Genomic DNA, 16375 nt, shown 5'->3' on the forward strand with positions numbered 1-16375 from the left:
GGCCTTGGCAGAGATATGCGCTCTACTGAGTGTCATTGTAGTTAATATTGATATTATTAGTGGTGGTAATAGTAATTCAGATGTGTATTGTGTGGCAGCAGATTAATAAGGAGTCATTACCCCCGATGTAAAATTGTTTTAACTTTTTCGTCCAGTCCAATGTATACCATATATTACTGTAACAAGGGTAATCTTTGCTCAGTGGCCCAACTATTACATGTAGTAGTGTTTCAAATTACAAAAATATGTAGTGTTGTAGTGTTTTGAATTTCAAATATGGATTATAAAGACTGCCGAAACGTTATGAAGTGCATATCAATTATCCAGGTTTTCAGACTGTATTGATTCACATATACTCTACACAGTACAGACAAAAGCCACAGAACATGAAATGCTAATTACAAACCGTGGTGCACAGAAAAGGTGTGTGTACAGTATGTGACTGCAGTCATGTCAGTATGGTGGGCTCTTTAATGAAGTCTTTTTTCCTCTGTGTCTCAGCGAGGTTCGGACACGCTGCGAGCGGACACAACAGACAGGTGAGTTTCTGTTTGTTTGTGGTTTGGCCACATGCTCAGGATGGATGGAAAGAATTGTAAGTAGTCGTTTGTGGTTACAATCAATCCTGTGTTTCCTCCTGCAGATACTCCGGCTCAGGAAGCTCAGGAGCGGCCTCCATGAGGAAGGTAGGACAGCAGACGATGCTGTGGGGCTGTCTGTGTATTTAGTTGTTTTATAAACCTATTATGCACACTTGTGTCTGAGTTTTGAATAATGCTTTCCTTCTGGTACATTTCTGACATTATTTGAATGAAGCAACAGCTACATGAACAATCTCTCACCAACCACATGCACTGTTACATGAAGATCTATTGTGTCCAAATCACATACAGCCAGGCAATAACAGGAGAGATACCTGAGATTAAATCCATTCAGGACTATAATAATTAAATAAAAGATAACAGTCGGATGAGGTAAATTGCTTTCCATATTTAGGTTACTGTGACACAGGAAGCTGTCTTAGTCATTAGCCCTAGCCTCTCCTCCACAGCACTATGAGTTGTGGCATACAGTGAGTCAGCTCAGTTGAGTATAAACAGATATTTATTCACCTTTGTTTCCCAGATAAATAGCCTGCGGGTGCATACGGCTATGTTATTGCTTGTATCTATATCCTACTTGTATTAGCCTCTGTGAGATGCATAGTGTCCTGCTGATATAATCCAAACACAAAATCAGATTTTAAAGTGTGGCTATCTTTGTAACTTTGAAAGAAGAAATAAAACACTCTTCATTTTGCAAATCAAAGATTAAATCTATAAGCAATAAAAGGCACCCTGGTCCAGCTTAATGCACTCAGGAGTTTTGCTACTTTGACTTAATTTAGTTGCAGTGGTATAACCAGTCACTCATGGTGGCTAATGTTAGCTACAGTTGGCTAACTTTAGATTCTTATTTGTTACTTTAGATACATTACCGAGTTACTCACCTCAGGTATCAATCATACCATATCATCAAATATTAGCACAGAATTGTATCTTGTGGCCACAGTAACTTTAGCTATTCACACGGTCGCAAAAGTAATGCCGCTAGCATGGCTAAAAACAGCAGAGAATTTACGGTCAGCAAAGAATTACATCGCAGAGGGTTTTTTCACAGTTGTGGAAAAAGTCTACTCATATCTTTTACTGAAGTTAAAGTATACCATCGGCTAAAAATACTATGTTACACGTAAAATTCTTTAAAAAAATGTTGCTTAAGCTAAAGTACAGTACTATTGTCAACAAAATGTACTTAAAGAATCAAAAGTAAACAAACAAAACAAAAGACTCATTCTGTTATTTTAATGTAGAATATTATATTATGACCTTTTTATCACTAACTAACTTGTAAGAGCATTTTAAAGTTGTAGTTTGTCAATGAAGAGCATTTGAGATGCCACTAATACTACTGGGCAGTGTTGTAAAAAGGACCCAAAAGTCATACTTGAGTAAAAGTAAAGAATTTGTGTTAAAGTCTACAGTAAACATCTTAAAGGTTCTGATATTATTTGTACTCAAGTATCAAAAGTATTTTTCTTGTAATAATGTACTTACATGTCAAAAGTAAAAGTATAATTATACATATATTTCCATGTATGTATTGTATATATGGTTTCGGACAATTGATTATAGGACTTGATATTCAGTATTTTTTAAAATCCTATTGCTGAAAAAATATATTAATTTTAAAATGTCTTACTGTGGATTTGTAGTACCTGGTAACTAGTAACTAAGGTCATTAAATAAATCACTAATAAATGTAGTGGAGTAAAAATACAGTATTTGCCTACAAAATGTAGTGGAGTGGAAGTATGAAGTTGCAGGAAATGTAAAATACTCAAGTGAAGTAAAAGTACCTCAAAATTAGACTTTATTCGAGTAATTGAGTAAATTAACTTAGTTACAGCCCATCAATGCTACTGGGTCATATTAGTAATATAGCACTGTATCGCATAATATAACATGTATGTTTTTTATATGAAAAGTAACTGCAGTGGAGTAAATACAATGATACAATATTTACCTGTTATCTGAAATGTAGTGGAGTGGAAGTAAGAAGTGGCATGAAATGGAAATACTCCATACTTGAGTGAACTGACTTAAAGTTACTTTCCACCACCATTAATTTAATCGTCAATGCCTTTTAATACAAATTTAAGTTGCTGGACAAAGTACTGAAAATCTATAACCTGATTACCTTTGATGCATTTCAGTGTTTTTAAATAACTCAAAGCGTCAGCTAAGGTGATGCAGCTCTCAACATCCTGATCCTTGCTGTGGTTTCAGTCTCTGTGGCAGACAGCTTTCAGCTCTCCATCACAGGTTGTAGGTCACTTCCTAGCTGCAGCAGTTTTAGGATTGTGATCCCTCTGTGCCTGTAATCCTCTCTGCTGTGTGCCTGATAAAATAAAAATAAGCTAAACATGGAGAGTGAACTGCCTGCAGCCTCCCTACGCGCATCAGCACCAACAACACGGAAAGTTTTTTGCCGCTAACATGTTTTTTTCTCTCTTTCCCTCTTCTAGTCCTTCCATTACACCTCTCTAAGAACGAAAACCAAAAAGCGAAGTAAAGGTAGACATTTTCTCTGCATATCTTCTTAAGTATGGCTTGAAAATGTCAAGAGGAGAGTTTAGACAGGCTCGATGATATAACACATTGCATGTGTATGTGAAAAGTCAAAATGCATAGGACTTGATGAAAACAAAGGTGCAATGGCACTGCACTTGCAAAATAGAAAATGTACATTCACAGATGTCAACACCTGCTACACCTGATTGATTGTTCACCCTTTTTTGGATGCTCCTCATGTATCACTGTCACAAGTGTATTACTCAGAATATTCTTTAGTTTGGAGAAATTCAACACTTCATATTGCTTACTGTGGACTTAAAAGGGTCCAGACATTTAGATTCAGCCTTATTTTTCTTAATTTCATTCAAATGCTATCAAAATTACTTACAGTATTAACATCGTTCTTTCCCCTCTGCAGGTTCCCTCACGAGTGCCAGTCGAAGGAGAATTTCCTGTAAGGACCTGGGCCACGGTGACTGCGAGGGCTGGCTGTGGAAGAAGAAGGATGCTAAAGGCTACTTCACCCAGAAATGGAGGAAGTACTGGTTCATCCTCAAAGAGTCCTGCCTCTACTGGTACACCAACCAAAATGTAAGGAATCACATTGAACGATAATTATGTCCTGAAATCCATTGTCAAACTCTTCTAGTGTTCATCAGGCAACACGTTTTACCGACATCTTCATTCAGTTCACAAAACTAATTTACAATCACATATCACAGCTAGGGGGAATTAAAGGAGTGTGCTGTTGATTTTTACACATACAGGTCAGTTTATTCATCATTGGGAGAATTAGTCAGCGTGTAATGTCTACTGTGGCTCTGAAGGGAGCTTTCTAAAGTCTCTGAAGTGAGAGGGTCATCTTGAGTTAGGTTTGAAACTTTAAATATTCAACAACAAATCAGTGTTATAATCTGGGGATTGACATTGAAAGTTGAGGGCATTTAGCGTCTCTAATAAAAGATGCAATTGAGTTGCATCATGAGAATTATGGGATCCAGTGTTTCTGGAGCTTGTCCCAATACTAGGAACTAACTGAATATTTATGATATATTTATTCAGTTAAATATAGATTGATTTTATGATTGTAAAATCTTATAATCACACATTATAGCATAAAAATGACTGTGTAACTGCAATGTCTCCAGTTACATTCTGCAAAATAACAAAAACTTAAAGCAACAGTATGTAGAAAATCGGCATTTTGTGTGATTTGGTGCCCCCCACAGTTTCTGAGTGCAACACCATAAAAATATTTGAATATAAATCTCTGTAAGCTCTGTAACAATTTGTCAGATGTAATGTAAGTGCTAACAACAAACAAAACTCATTATGTCATAACAATGTTATGTCTTAAAAACTTGTATTTGTATGTAACACTGTGATCCTACCCTCTCACTGAAGTGACATAGTGATAGAGGGGCGGAGAGGCTAAGACAGAGACACCATTCACACTATTACAAGACACTGAACCATCAACATGATTTTGAATCTATTATTTCAAGGTAAAAAAGTTACATAATGTTGCTTTAAAATATTGTAATTGACCATTATAACATAAAAATTACCATGTAGTTGCAATGTCCTCAGTTAGATAATAAATTAAGGATTAATGTTACAGAGAAATGTAGCTGTTTATTTTCCATGTTATTCAGAACCTTTTCTTGCTGGTTACTGTTGTCAAAGAATCTTAGAAAAAATGTTAAAGGCTTAAAGAAGTTTTGAGTTATATTGTGTAAATTCGATTCAGTCTTGTTTCTCATCACCCAGAATATGTTTTTGTGTAATATTATCTTATATTGTACATTCAGCTCTCATACTAGAGCTGCAACTAACAATTATTTTCATTGTTGACTAATCATCAGTTATTTTTTCTTGACTGATCAATTAAAAAAGCTCAAGTTGATATCATCAAACCCCTTATTGTGAGACAAACAATCCAAAAGCCAAAGATATCCCATTTATTATAATGGCAGACAAGGATAGCAGCTAATTCTCACATTTGTGAAGCTGGAACAATCAAACGTTTGGCATTTTTGGTTGAAAGTTGACTTAAAATGTTGATTGAATTATCTAATAGATTAATTTGATGTCAATCAACATATTGACTAATTGATCAATCGACTGACTTTTGATATCATATAAACACAAGACTTACTTTAAGTTTGGATCAATGGATTAATTCAATTTCTGCCACATAATGAAAAGAAAGAAAACTTCCCCAGACCCGATAATTAACTGTAAATGTGATGATTTGTTTTTATAACTCAGTGTTCCAGCCAAAGATAATCATATCTCGTCCATCTTTTTCTTGTCAAGTGGTGAAAGAAGTTTATCCCGGCAAACGTAAACAACATATGTTGTTTTCATACGCTTGACTGCGAGTACTACTCCCAAATAAAATTGGCATATCAGTATGTATGACATTTAGTTCTGTGTGTTGATGATGTACCACCACCCTCCATCTGTCTGGCCTGCAGGATGAGAAGGCTGAGGGCTTCATCAGCCTCCCAGAGTTCAGAATAGACCGAGCCATAGAGTGCAGACGGAAATTGTAAGTGTCCCTCACGTGTCACCGAAATTACTAATCAAGCACATTTGCTCTCACCCACACAACATGAAGCACAAAAACACTAATCAGTCTCCTTCTCCCTGACTGACTGCAGTGCCTTCAAAGCCTGTCATCCAAAAATCAAGAGCTTCTTCTTCGCCACAGATTGTCTTGAGGAAATGAACAGGTGAGTGAGTGGGTGTCTCCGAGAGCGTGTTTGTGTCTTAATGTGGACAATAGTCAGATGCTGGGGACATCACGTGTTCTTTCATGAATATTTTAACTGAGTAAACCAGGTTTACACAAGGCAACAGCCCACACAACACCATGCATGAATAAGGCATGAACCTGGCCCTCTGTTGTTAAATGTGGAACTGTGTGTGTAAATGTGTGTGCGCCTGTGTGTCACGTGTGCATGTGTGAGAAGGAGACGGTAGCGATATTTGCAGGAGTGCTGATGAGCTCTAATTATCCACACCTCTCCTCAATAACATGGAGAGATAATTGGGGGAGCGTAATTAACCAGCTATATTTGACTTCAATACTGCGGCTGTAGGTTCATGTGTGAATGTGCTGCTGCACACGTTTTCATGTGTGTTTGTATATGTGTGTCACAAACATGTCTCCTTGGTGCACTTACATCTGGATTGTCCTAGTTTCTGAAGGCAATCACTAATACAGTGCGCGCAGTTGCAAAATGTGAGCATACTCGACCAATCAGTTGCATTCAGTTCTGCAAGCTGAAAAAATGTCCCAAAGCAGAGACGTTTTTCGGGAATAAGACAGCCGAAGATCTAAACATAGACTCTGGTTCCTAATGTATTAAGAAGAAACTGGATACAGCTTTGGAGACGGGGCCCTGTTCATTCCTTCCATTCATGAAAGTTGCTCAGTGGCGCATGACGGCAAAAATGCTCAACTTCCTGGGAACAAAATCACCTGGATCTTTTACATGCCTCCACATTGTGGGGCCCATAGAGCATTGGCACTGGAGACTTCCTCCGGGTGAGCAGGCTGACTTCCTGTTTTAGCCCTCCACTATCTTGAATGGGGATAAAATGATCAAATCTTGCACCCCTTCTAGACTTCCCAAAAGACCGAACAAAGTCGTTCTGTGGGGCTTGTGACACTTCCCAAAAATGTAACAGCCACATTTTTCCACAATGTAAGCTTATGGGAAACACACATTTCCAGGGGGTTTGGTTGAAATGCACTTCCCTAAAACACTTCCTGTTGCTCTAGAAAAGTTTTACAGTGAAAAGAAGTTATAACTAGAATGGCACTTAGTAGAGCGCATACCTCCGCCAAGGCCCATCAGGTCCCTTTAATTCAATCAGCCTAATCCAATTTCAAATAAAAATATCTTAATCAGATAGATCTCAGATTTTTACTTGGATCCGCATCAAATCATACTCGCTCATAGATACCAGCTTATTAAATACCCCTGATTTTCCATGTATTATTCCCTGAGAAATTGAAAACAATGCCGAAAAATGCCCTATCTTGCAATGTTAAAGAAAATGAGAAAAACTGTCTGGATCAGCACCAAAAGTTAAGTGGATCTATTTTGGAAGTTTCATGAAAATGTGTTAAGTAGTTTTTGTGTAATCCTGCTGACAAACAGACATGGGTCAAATCATAACCTCCTTGGTGAGGCAACTAAGAGCAGAGATTGCCTTGTGTAGGAAGACAAATGATCAGAAGCCACACTGAAGAATGAATTCAAGGGAATGTTTAAATGGAAAATTGGTAATGTGTTGGTGCATCTCTCAACACTCTGTGTCTTCCTTTCCCTGTCTGTGTTGCTCAGCCTATAGCCCATTTGTTCCTGATGAAGATGTAAACCTTTAAAAATGGTTCACAAATATATAGTTTTATTTTTGTAAAGGCTTGTTAATTTCTTACATTTCCATTATGGTGACAATCTTAAATCGGGATAATCGTGAATATACTCACATCAGTGACCTAACAAAGCTGTCTAATTTGCTAACGTACAGTCTTATATTGATTTCCTGATTTATTTTGAGGTGCCACAAGAGGAACCCGTATCTTTCTGGTCAATCCAAATCCTAAGCCTGTCACCAAAAAAAAAAAAAAAAAAGGGTAAATCGACTGTGTGGAAATGCTATGGGTTCAAACTAAAGAAGGACATGGAGATGAGGTGCCCACCAATGATTTATCCATTATTTATACAAGTGGACCAGATGATTTATAATTACCTTATTTGAAATTGTTGGTTTTTCACTAAATGGAAAATAGTGCATTTGTTGGGGACTATTTTAAGACACAAATTCAAACAAATTTGGCATACTAGTGAGTGTCTCACTCTAAGTTCTGGCAGCCAAACTGTGTATGTGGGATCGACTCAAAATAAACAACAGTGCATAAGTTCAGCTTCATAAGGGAACATGTCAGCCAGTTCAACAGTGAAGCTCACTGATGTGTTTCTACAGCACAGCGGACTAAGCTACATCAGCCTTCGTCTATACAGAAAATACAAGTTAGTGGATCAATCAATGTTTAATTTTGGGTCTTTGGAAGTCCTGTGGCGTGCACGTCCTATGATGATGGGTTACCTGTTCCTCACGCACAGACCGGCCTCTATTCTTAGTAACGACCTTATTATCAGGTGTCTGCAGAGAGTCACAGGACAGGCCGGGATCTGCAGCGGAGACAGACAGAGGGATGGGATGAGGACAGGAAGCGTGCGTGTGGAGAGAGAACGCCATCTGAGACTCACTGCTGAGAGAGAATGGGACAGAGGATTGTCACTTCTCTCTTTCTTCATCCATCTCTCTAATTATCTCGGTGCTGTTCTCTCCTCGTCAGGGGGATGGAGTCAGTTAGACACATATCAACTGTTAAGAGACACCGTTTAAATTATTTAAAGCCAAAGTTTTTTTATTCATCACCTAGCATTTACCCAGTATAACCCATCCTTTTCCTCTCCTCCACTCTGCTCCTTTTCTTTTCTTCTTTCTCTTTTCTCTCCTCCTTACTTCTCATCCCTCACCTTCCTTCCTGTAGGTGGATGAACCGGCTGGGGCTTGCTGCTATTGGCTACACACCAGACGACAAGGTGCCACGCCCTGATGAAGGTGAGACAGATTCACTTGGCCAGAAACAAAACTTTACCCTTTCGTCCGTGAATTGCAAACATTGTTCTTATCTCATTATCAGACTACTGGAGTGAGAGTGATCAGGACGAGGTCGACGGCTCAATGACGCTCAAACAAGAGGGACCCTCATCCCTCTGTGATACTTATCACCGCACACCATCAGTAAGTACACACACACACCCACGCTCGACATTTTCTTTGCAGTGTTTCATTCTGATAGAATATTTTATTCCTAAAAGCCCCACAGTTTTCAGAGCTGCATAGACCAGAGCTCTCAGCATTAATAAAACATCAGAGTGTGAGAGTATCTGGTTCGGTAAGCAGCCAAGAAGACCATAGCTTCTCTGTGTTCTGCTGCCAGAACTTGTTTACAGTCCGACCTCTTGGTGGCGACAGTTGCCACTGCTCATAACATCTCTGAAAGATAATCTAACACTGAAGTTCAACACATTAAGGAGCAGTGGCGTTGCTACCACCTTAGCCCATTCCTGCCATCTCATTGCTTTTTTGCTCTCATCTTTTGGTCTTTTTTTCTGCCCTCTATTCTTTCCTGTCCTTCTTTCTTCTCCTCTTGTCTCTCCGTCTTCACTCACCTCCTCTGTCTCCTTGTTTTGCGGGTCACATCTTCCTTGTATCTGTGCTCAAATCCCCACTCCTCTCCATATTCACTCACTCCCGTCCACCTCACAAACCCTTCAGGCCAACCTCCTCCACAGTTATGACCAGTTGCCCCGCTCAGTCAGCTCCATGAGCCTCATGCGCTCCACTCCGTCCCCACTCCCTCCAATGAGTGCCTCCACCTCCCCCATCCCTCCACAGATGGTCTCTTCCTCCTCCCCTCTCCCTCTCCAGGTCAACTCCTCCAGCCCCTTCCCGGAGCCCAAGCACGGGCGACATTTCTCCAGCGAGTCCACGCACTCCCACTCCTCGGCTGAGGACCAGCGTGGAGATGGCATGGGCATGGGTACAGGCACAGGCAGCACCAGTACCCACTCGTCAGGCTGCCGCTCATCCCATCGTGAGCGACGTTCTTGGCAGGACCTCATCGAGACCCCTCTGACCAGCGCAGGGCTGCACTTCCTGCAGACAGCACCAGGGGAAAGTGATTACGGAGGCCTAATGGGGAGCATGGCAGGAGAGATGGGGCTCTACGGAGGTCTGGGCAGACAGGGCATGTCCCCGGAGAGACGCAGGCAGGCCACGCTCCCCGTACGGAGACACCACGCCGCAGAGAGGGACAGGGAGCGGGACGGGCCCTTCCCTCTGGAGCGAGGTCCACACTCACACAGCCACACACACCGACGCTCTCACAAGCAGCGCAGCCAGAGTCTGCCCAGGAACAGGGACCCGATGCCAGGGAAGCTGATACACACCTCAGCTCACATGGAGGAGAGGAGCGAGGATGAGGAGGCAGAGGGGCAGGCTGCAGACATGCTCCAGGGTGAGGACGGTAAGGAAATCACACACAATGGTTTTTATACAAGGAGAGAAGCATTGGTATGCACAAACACTTTCAGAGGCATAGGTGAAAAAAGTCTCTCTGGTCCTCAGAATAGACGAAGTAACAAATGAGTCAAACATCATGACTTACTAATTAAACTCTCAGGACTAACAGTACTGCATATAAACTTTTTATTGTAACTTTATATTCAAAAGTCATAGTTAAACTGGGTATCAGGGTGGAAAGTGGACCTGGGACAGACAGCATAAATATGTCCTATATGTATTTCACTTTAAATAGTGCTCAGATCCTGTACTTAAGTAAAAGTAACATTACCACACTGTAAAAATAATCTATTACAAGTAAAAGGCCTGCATGTAAAAAGATAAATAGTTAAATACAATAGATGTTCATATGCCTATAACTGTGATTGTTCTATCCCTCACAGATACCAGATAAGTCTATTAAGAGTTCTGTTATTGGAGTTTTATAAAAGTTTTTTCAGGGAGAGGGTAGGATCACAGCGTTATGCCATTGTTATGACGTCATGAGTTTTGTTTGTAGTTAGCACCTACATTACATCTGACAATTGTTACAGACCTGGGATTTGTATTTACCACAGTGGTGTTGCACTCCACTGTTGCACTGTGGGGGGCTCCAAATCGCACAAAATATCAAATGACTACATAACGTTGCTTTAAGTACAGTGCTTGTTACAGTTATATTTCACCACTCCACTTACAGCCATGGTTCTCTACATGTCATGCAATAAATCTAGGTGGTCTCAAGATGATTGTCATACATAGGAAATACTAAAAGATTAACTTCTGCTATGTAACCTCTTGTACAGTCGCAATCAAATTTTAGAAATCATTGATTGGATGGAGATGGATTCATATGGGCCTCATAAAAGAACATTTTCATGCTCTTATCGTAAACTTTTCTTATTGTTCTTTGTATGGTTTCAGATCTGAAATGTCACATCAACAAGACACATTGTTGTTTGTTGGTATTTTTCTGCTTTGTCAATATTAAAGTAGGGCAGCACTTTACGATTGCACGATTACTTTCTTTATTGATTAATGTGTTGATTAGTTTCTCCACTAATGACAGAAAATAATGAGTCCAAATATTCACATTTTGGAGGCTGTCAGATGGAGATTTTTGCCCTTTTTTGCTGAAAAAAAAAAAATCAATTAATTTTCTGTCAATCAACTAACTGATTAATTGCGAATTTGTTTAGCTTTATATTAAGCACACCACTGTAGATACCACTGGGGATCATTATGTCATTATAGCAGTTAATCTGACTTTTACTCGTCTCCTGGGTGTGTCAGACCTGAGGGAGTTGAGAGTGGAGAGCAGAGAGAGGAGGGTGTCGGAGGGAAGAGAACGGCGGGTGTCAGAGGGTCGCGAGCCGGAACCGTTGGACGGGCTAGAGCAGCTGTACCGGGCCCTGGAGCAGGCCAACGTGAATGCCCTCGGAGACCCGAGACCCTGTAGCAGGCAGGAGCTTCGACGCTGTTTCACCCAGAGAGCCAGGGACCCACTGCTCAACGACAGGCTGCACCGAGTCCGAGCCCTCCGCAGCACCTTGAAGGTAGGGTAAACAGGATTTAAAGGGACGGTTGACTCCAAAATTAAAAATATGTCGTTTCCCTCTTACCTGTAATGCTATGTTGGTGTAACCCACAATGCAAGTAGCCACAGAGTGACATCACTGGAGGCAATTTATCAGATTACATGCAGCTTCCTCTGGAGCCACAAAATGCTTTATTCTACTTTTTCACATATGCAGTGGTGCCAAGACCTGTAAACACACTTTGAATGTGTAAAATTGGCGGAGTTACCCTTTAGAGAAAAATTAGATGTGTGAGGATTCAATGTGGTAATCCCCTCTTTGCTCCCTCCAGGCCAAAGAGTCGGAGCTGGCGGTAATCTGCGCCCTCCTGGAGGACCCTGGCCTGTGCTCCCAGACCTTCAGAGAGTGGAAGCAGTGGCACAGCGAGCTCTACTCAGACATCTGCCAGCTCAGCCCGGGCACCAACGGCCAGGACGACCTCTCCCCACTGGCCGCACCTCTCATGACCCACACACACTCCTTCATCGAGACACATGTGTGAGAAAGAGAAGAGAAACAAAGACTGAACTGATACATACACACACTTAGATACACACACACACCTAAAACACACACATACACACACACACACACACACACACAGAGCTTTACATTAGCTGAATCCTCTCTCCTGATCACAACTCTGAGCACGCATTCACACAAACACACACACACACACATACACACACACACAGGAACACACATTGTAAGATGTGTAAATATCATAGAGGGAACAGTCTGAGACCTGCGTGTATGAACTTTTGATAATCCTGAGGACCCCACAGGGTGCCTATTGCATGCCTGAACAGAAAGCATTAATCTTCCTTTGTCTATGGAACTCAGCATAAACTCCACACGCTTGTCGAGCAAAATGGGAAAAAAGGAGACTTTTTAACATGTTCGTTCCTTTGTATTCTCTCAGTTTTGCTATTTTTGTTTTTCCTGTTAATTTCAAGGGGGCAGGGGGAGCTATGTAGCAGCAATACAGAGGAGAATCCTTTTCACCACAGCACTGTACTAATTTTGTACTGATGAACTTTGCACCCAGAGCCACCAGTTCTCCCCCTTTCTCTCTCTATCATTTTTTTCTTCTTTTTTTTTTGTCTTCAGTTCTCTCACCGCATAGCTCGTTGATTTACAGGGACCTCACTTGTTATTCCAGGCTGATCTGACTGACTGACGGGACAGTGTGGGAAATGTGACTTTAAGCGTTAAGACTGTGAAAGGTAGCCGTCAATGCTGGTTTATCTGCTTTAGATGAAAACGAGCGTCGCCAGCGTTGAAGGAACCGTTGTGCCGGCTAGATGCACACTATTTCAAACTGTGAACTGTTAAAAAAAACACACTCACACACACAATTTTATCTGCAGAAGGAGGCTCCTCTGGTAGTGTGCACTTCTACGATTCATTCTCTCCCTCTCTTTCTTTCTCTTCATCTCTCTCTCTCTGTGTTTCTGTCCATCTCCTCCTTCTCTTTTCTTAATTGTTCCTTTGTTTCCTCTCTCTCTCTATCTCTAGTCCTCAAAGACTTGTGTATATGTGTATACTGCTGTGTATACTGATGTAAATGTTTGCGTTCCACTACCACTGTGATATGCTTCTAGAGGTAGCGGAGGGAAGACAGAGAGTATGTATTTGCGTGGGTGCAAAACAGATTTTCTTTTTCTTTTTTGTCGTTTTTTTTTAAACAGCGAATGCAAGAGCTAGAGAGTTCTTTTCAAAAGGAGTCACTCACTACAAAGAATGCACTTTCTATATCTCTATATCTCATTGGCTGCATCACAGGGTCTATGTCTCATCGGCCTCTTTACCATTGCTGTTCAAAATATCAGGTAAAAGCATTTGCCGTCTCATTTTCTAAAGATTTGTGTACAGTCTACAAATATATTTAAACATAGAAGAATATATAAATCTATTTACGTTTTGTGTCATAGATATAATGTAAAGTATGATGTATTCTATGCCAAGGTTTTGCAGTGTCCCCCTCTTCACTCTGTAGACGCAGGGTGTTTTTCAGTTGAACAACTAGGAGGCAGACGACGACAGATTGACAGATGATTTTTACTGGTTTACATCACGGCTGACCCTTCTCCTGGTGATGTGTTGCATGAGAAAAGGCCTGGGACTGATTTGATTGGACGGGGTAAAATATTGTGGATCATTTGTGTTCTTCTTCTTCTTCCTTTTTTTTTTTGTTCTTTTTTTATCTTCCTCTCATGATTGCAAGACAAATTAGACTTGTAGCGCATGATACATGCAAAAGTACTGTTGAAGAATGACTTTTTATTCATATGTTCATAGATTTGATGTTCTTTTTTTGTCATTAGATCGTGTTTGAAGACACACACTGTACAATGACTGAGGGAGGCGCTTTTCCTGCTCAGTTATCTCATGCAGATCCTCCTTTAGCATGCTACCAGGAGGTTTCAATTTGATGTTTTTGGTTTACATAGAAAGCCTTTGACACGTGTCCAAAGGCTTCAGGAATCTTACCTGAGAGACAACAGTACAGTTACTTCTGAAAACGAAAGATATTTTGACATTCCCTCCAAGCATATGGTTGATACTGGGCGGTCAAAGACCTGTACACTAAATGGTCTGCAATGTCTGTGAAACTCGGATGAATCATTTCATCTGCAATATCAGGCCAAGGACTCAACGGTGCCCCCCAGTGTCGAGGACTGTGAGAGACATGCGTAGCACCTGCTGCAACCAGCACTATCTGTACTTATTCTTCATATTTTACTGTAATCCTTTGAGTGTAGGTTCAGGTTTTTTCATCATGTCACACTGTCGTGAAATATCAAAAACACACCCCCAGAGATATAGCTCATGTTTTTTGAATGGTTAATTTGAGAGTACCACAAAGAAACTAAATGATGCAAGCACTTTCCCTGTGCCTCCCAAACCCTCTCTTTTGGCAACGACGGACTGACCATACCGGCGATCCTACACACACACAGCTGTAGAAGAGTTACGATACAGTTTTAGTCTGCAGACCTCTCTCTACGTTTCTCATCCGTAATGTCGGTCTTCTTTTTCCAACCGCTGCTCCGCTGAGCAGGCGACATACTGTAGAATAAGGAGTGCGAGTTATGATTTGTAGGCACAGACTGTGTTATCCCTCCCAGATCTTTGTGTGTGTAGACCTGCAGAAACAGGCCGAAAAGGGAGATTCCACTGTGTGTTCTTTCAGGGGTGTACACCTCATGGTACATTGCACAGGTGTGTAAGATGTAAGTTGCACTGCGACATTAAAAAAGGAACATATTGCTCTTTTTCAAGGATAATATTAGCTTACTGTTATTCTGTACATTAAACTGACTAAAGATGATATTAAAAAAGAAAGAAAATGACATTTATTCTTCCTAAAGTAGCCTTTTTTGGTTTCATATATATGAATATATATTACAAAAAATACAGATTGTAAACTTAAGTTGTTAAACTTTGACTTCAATAAACTGAATCCTCTGCACTATATGCTATGTTTTGTTTATGTGTACCTTTTCTTGGATTTACTGAAACAGCATTGTTCTGTGCTTATGTGAACAGGATGAAGATGACTAGATTTCAGAATGAGGGCAGGGGTCATCCTAGAAGGCCAAGGGATTTTTTTCTATTTCTTAGTTAATTTGTACAGTAGGGTCAAAAAGTCTCAGACCACTAGTCAAAATACTACTATTTTGCAGTTGTTTTGAATGTAATTCTATTTTTTAATTACAAACAATTATCAGCCTTATAATTTAAGTGAAAAGTTGAATGTTTGAAAATTTTACATGAATATCATAATATCTTTGTATTTGGTATGTCCCCCTTTTGCTTTAATGGCAGCATACACTCGAGCTGGCATGGACTCCACAAGTTAATGCGAGGGTATTCGTCAAAGCTTCTTGTTATGTCCTGTGGAGTCCTTCTGCAGTAGGATAATGACCCTGAACACACCTCAAAGCTTTGCAAGAACTACTGGAAGACCAAAGAAAACCAAAAAGAGTCCTGACTGTCATGGACGTTCCTCCACAGTCACCTGACCTCAACCCCGTTGAACATTTATGTTGGTATGTGAAGACTGCAAAAAAAACAACATTATGTGACATCACAAGACGCTTTGTGGAGCACTTTCAAATCATGCTGGGATGACATGAGTCAGTGGGTTTTTACAAAATCTTGTGTATGCCAACTTGAGTGCAGGCTGTCATTAGACATTTTAATCAGAAGAGAAAGAGCTTCATTGACTGATTTTATTGTTTTTTATGCCTAAACAAACTATATAAACAATCTATCTTTGTTTTCATGAGTGAACAAACTGACCTTAAAGGACAACACAATTTCTTACTGTTTAACTTTGTGGCAGACCCTGCCACCTTTCTAGCTTCAAACAGTGTTCTGTGGACCTTATTTTCCTCTGAGAACTGCTTTTTTATTCAGTTATGGAAAAGATAAATATAAGAGTTTTTATTATTACCTCATTAATATTGTAAATATTAAAATTCTGAATTTGAATTTCTTCTACAAAACTACATAGCGCAC

General features: G+C 40.3%; 1 protein-coding gene across 1 annotated transcript in view; it reads left to right on the top strand.

The window, feature by feature from the left end:
• The window catches only part of LOC141012848 (connector enhancer of kinase suppressor of ras 2), a 64338-nt gene extending 51988 nt beyond the window's left edge, over positions 1 to 12350 (top strand). Inside the window, exons 14-24 of the mRNA XM_073486393.1 lie at positions 502 to 539; positions 644 to 686; positions 3068 to 3116; positions 3535 to 3707; positions 5597 to 5670; positions 5783 to 5854; positions 8695 to 8765; positions 8848 to 8948; positions 9486 to 10236; positions 11565 to 11827; positions 12141 to 12350. Of these exons, the coding sequence (XP_073342494.1) occupies positions 502 to 539; positions 644 to 686; positions 3068 to 3116; positions 3535 to 3707; positions 5597 to 5670; positions 5783 to 5854; positions 8695 to 8765; positions 8848 to 8948; positions 9486 to 10236; positions 11565 to 11827; positions 12141 to 12350 (1845 nt within the window). The remainder of the gene's footprint in view (positions 1 to 501; positions 540 to 643; positions 687 to 3067; positions 3117 to 3534; positions 3708 to 5596; positions 5671 to 5782; positions 5855 to 8694; positions 8766 to 8847; positions 8949 to 9485; positions 10237 to 11564; positions 11828 to 12140) is intronic.
• Positions 12351 to 16375: the final 4025 nt, after the last annotated feature.

The sequence above is a fragment of the Pagrus major genome, chromosome 18 (assembly GCF_040436345.1).
Source record: "Pagrus major chromosome 18, Pma_NU_1.0".
Lineage (NCBI taxonomy): Eukaryota > Metazoa > Chordata > Actinopteri > Spariformes > Sparidae > Pagrus > Pagrus major.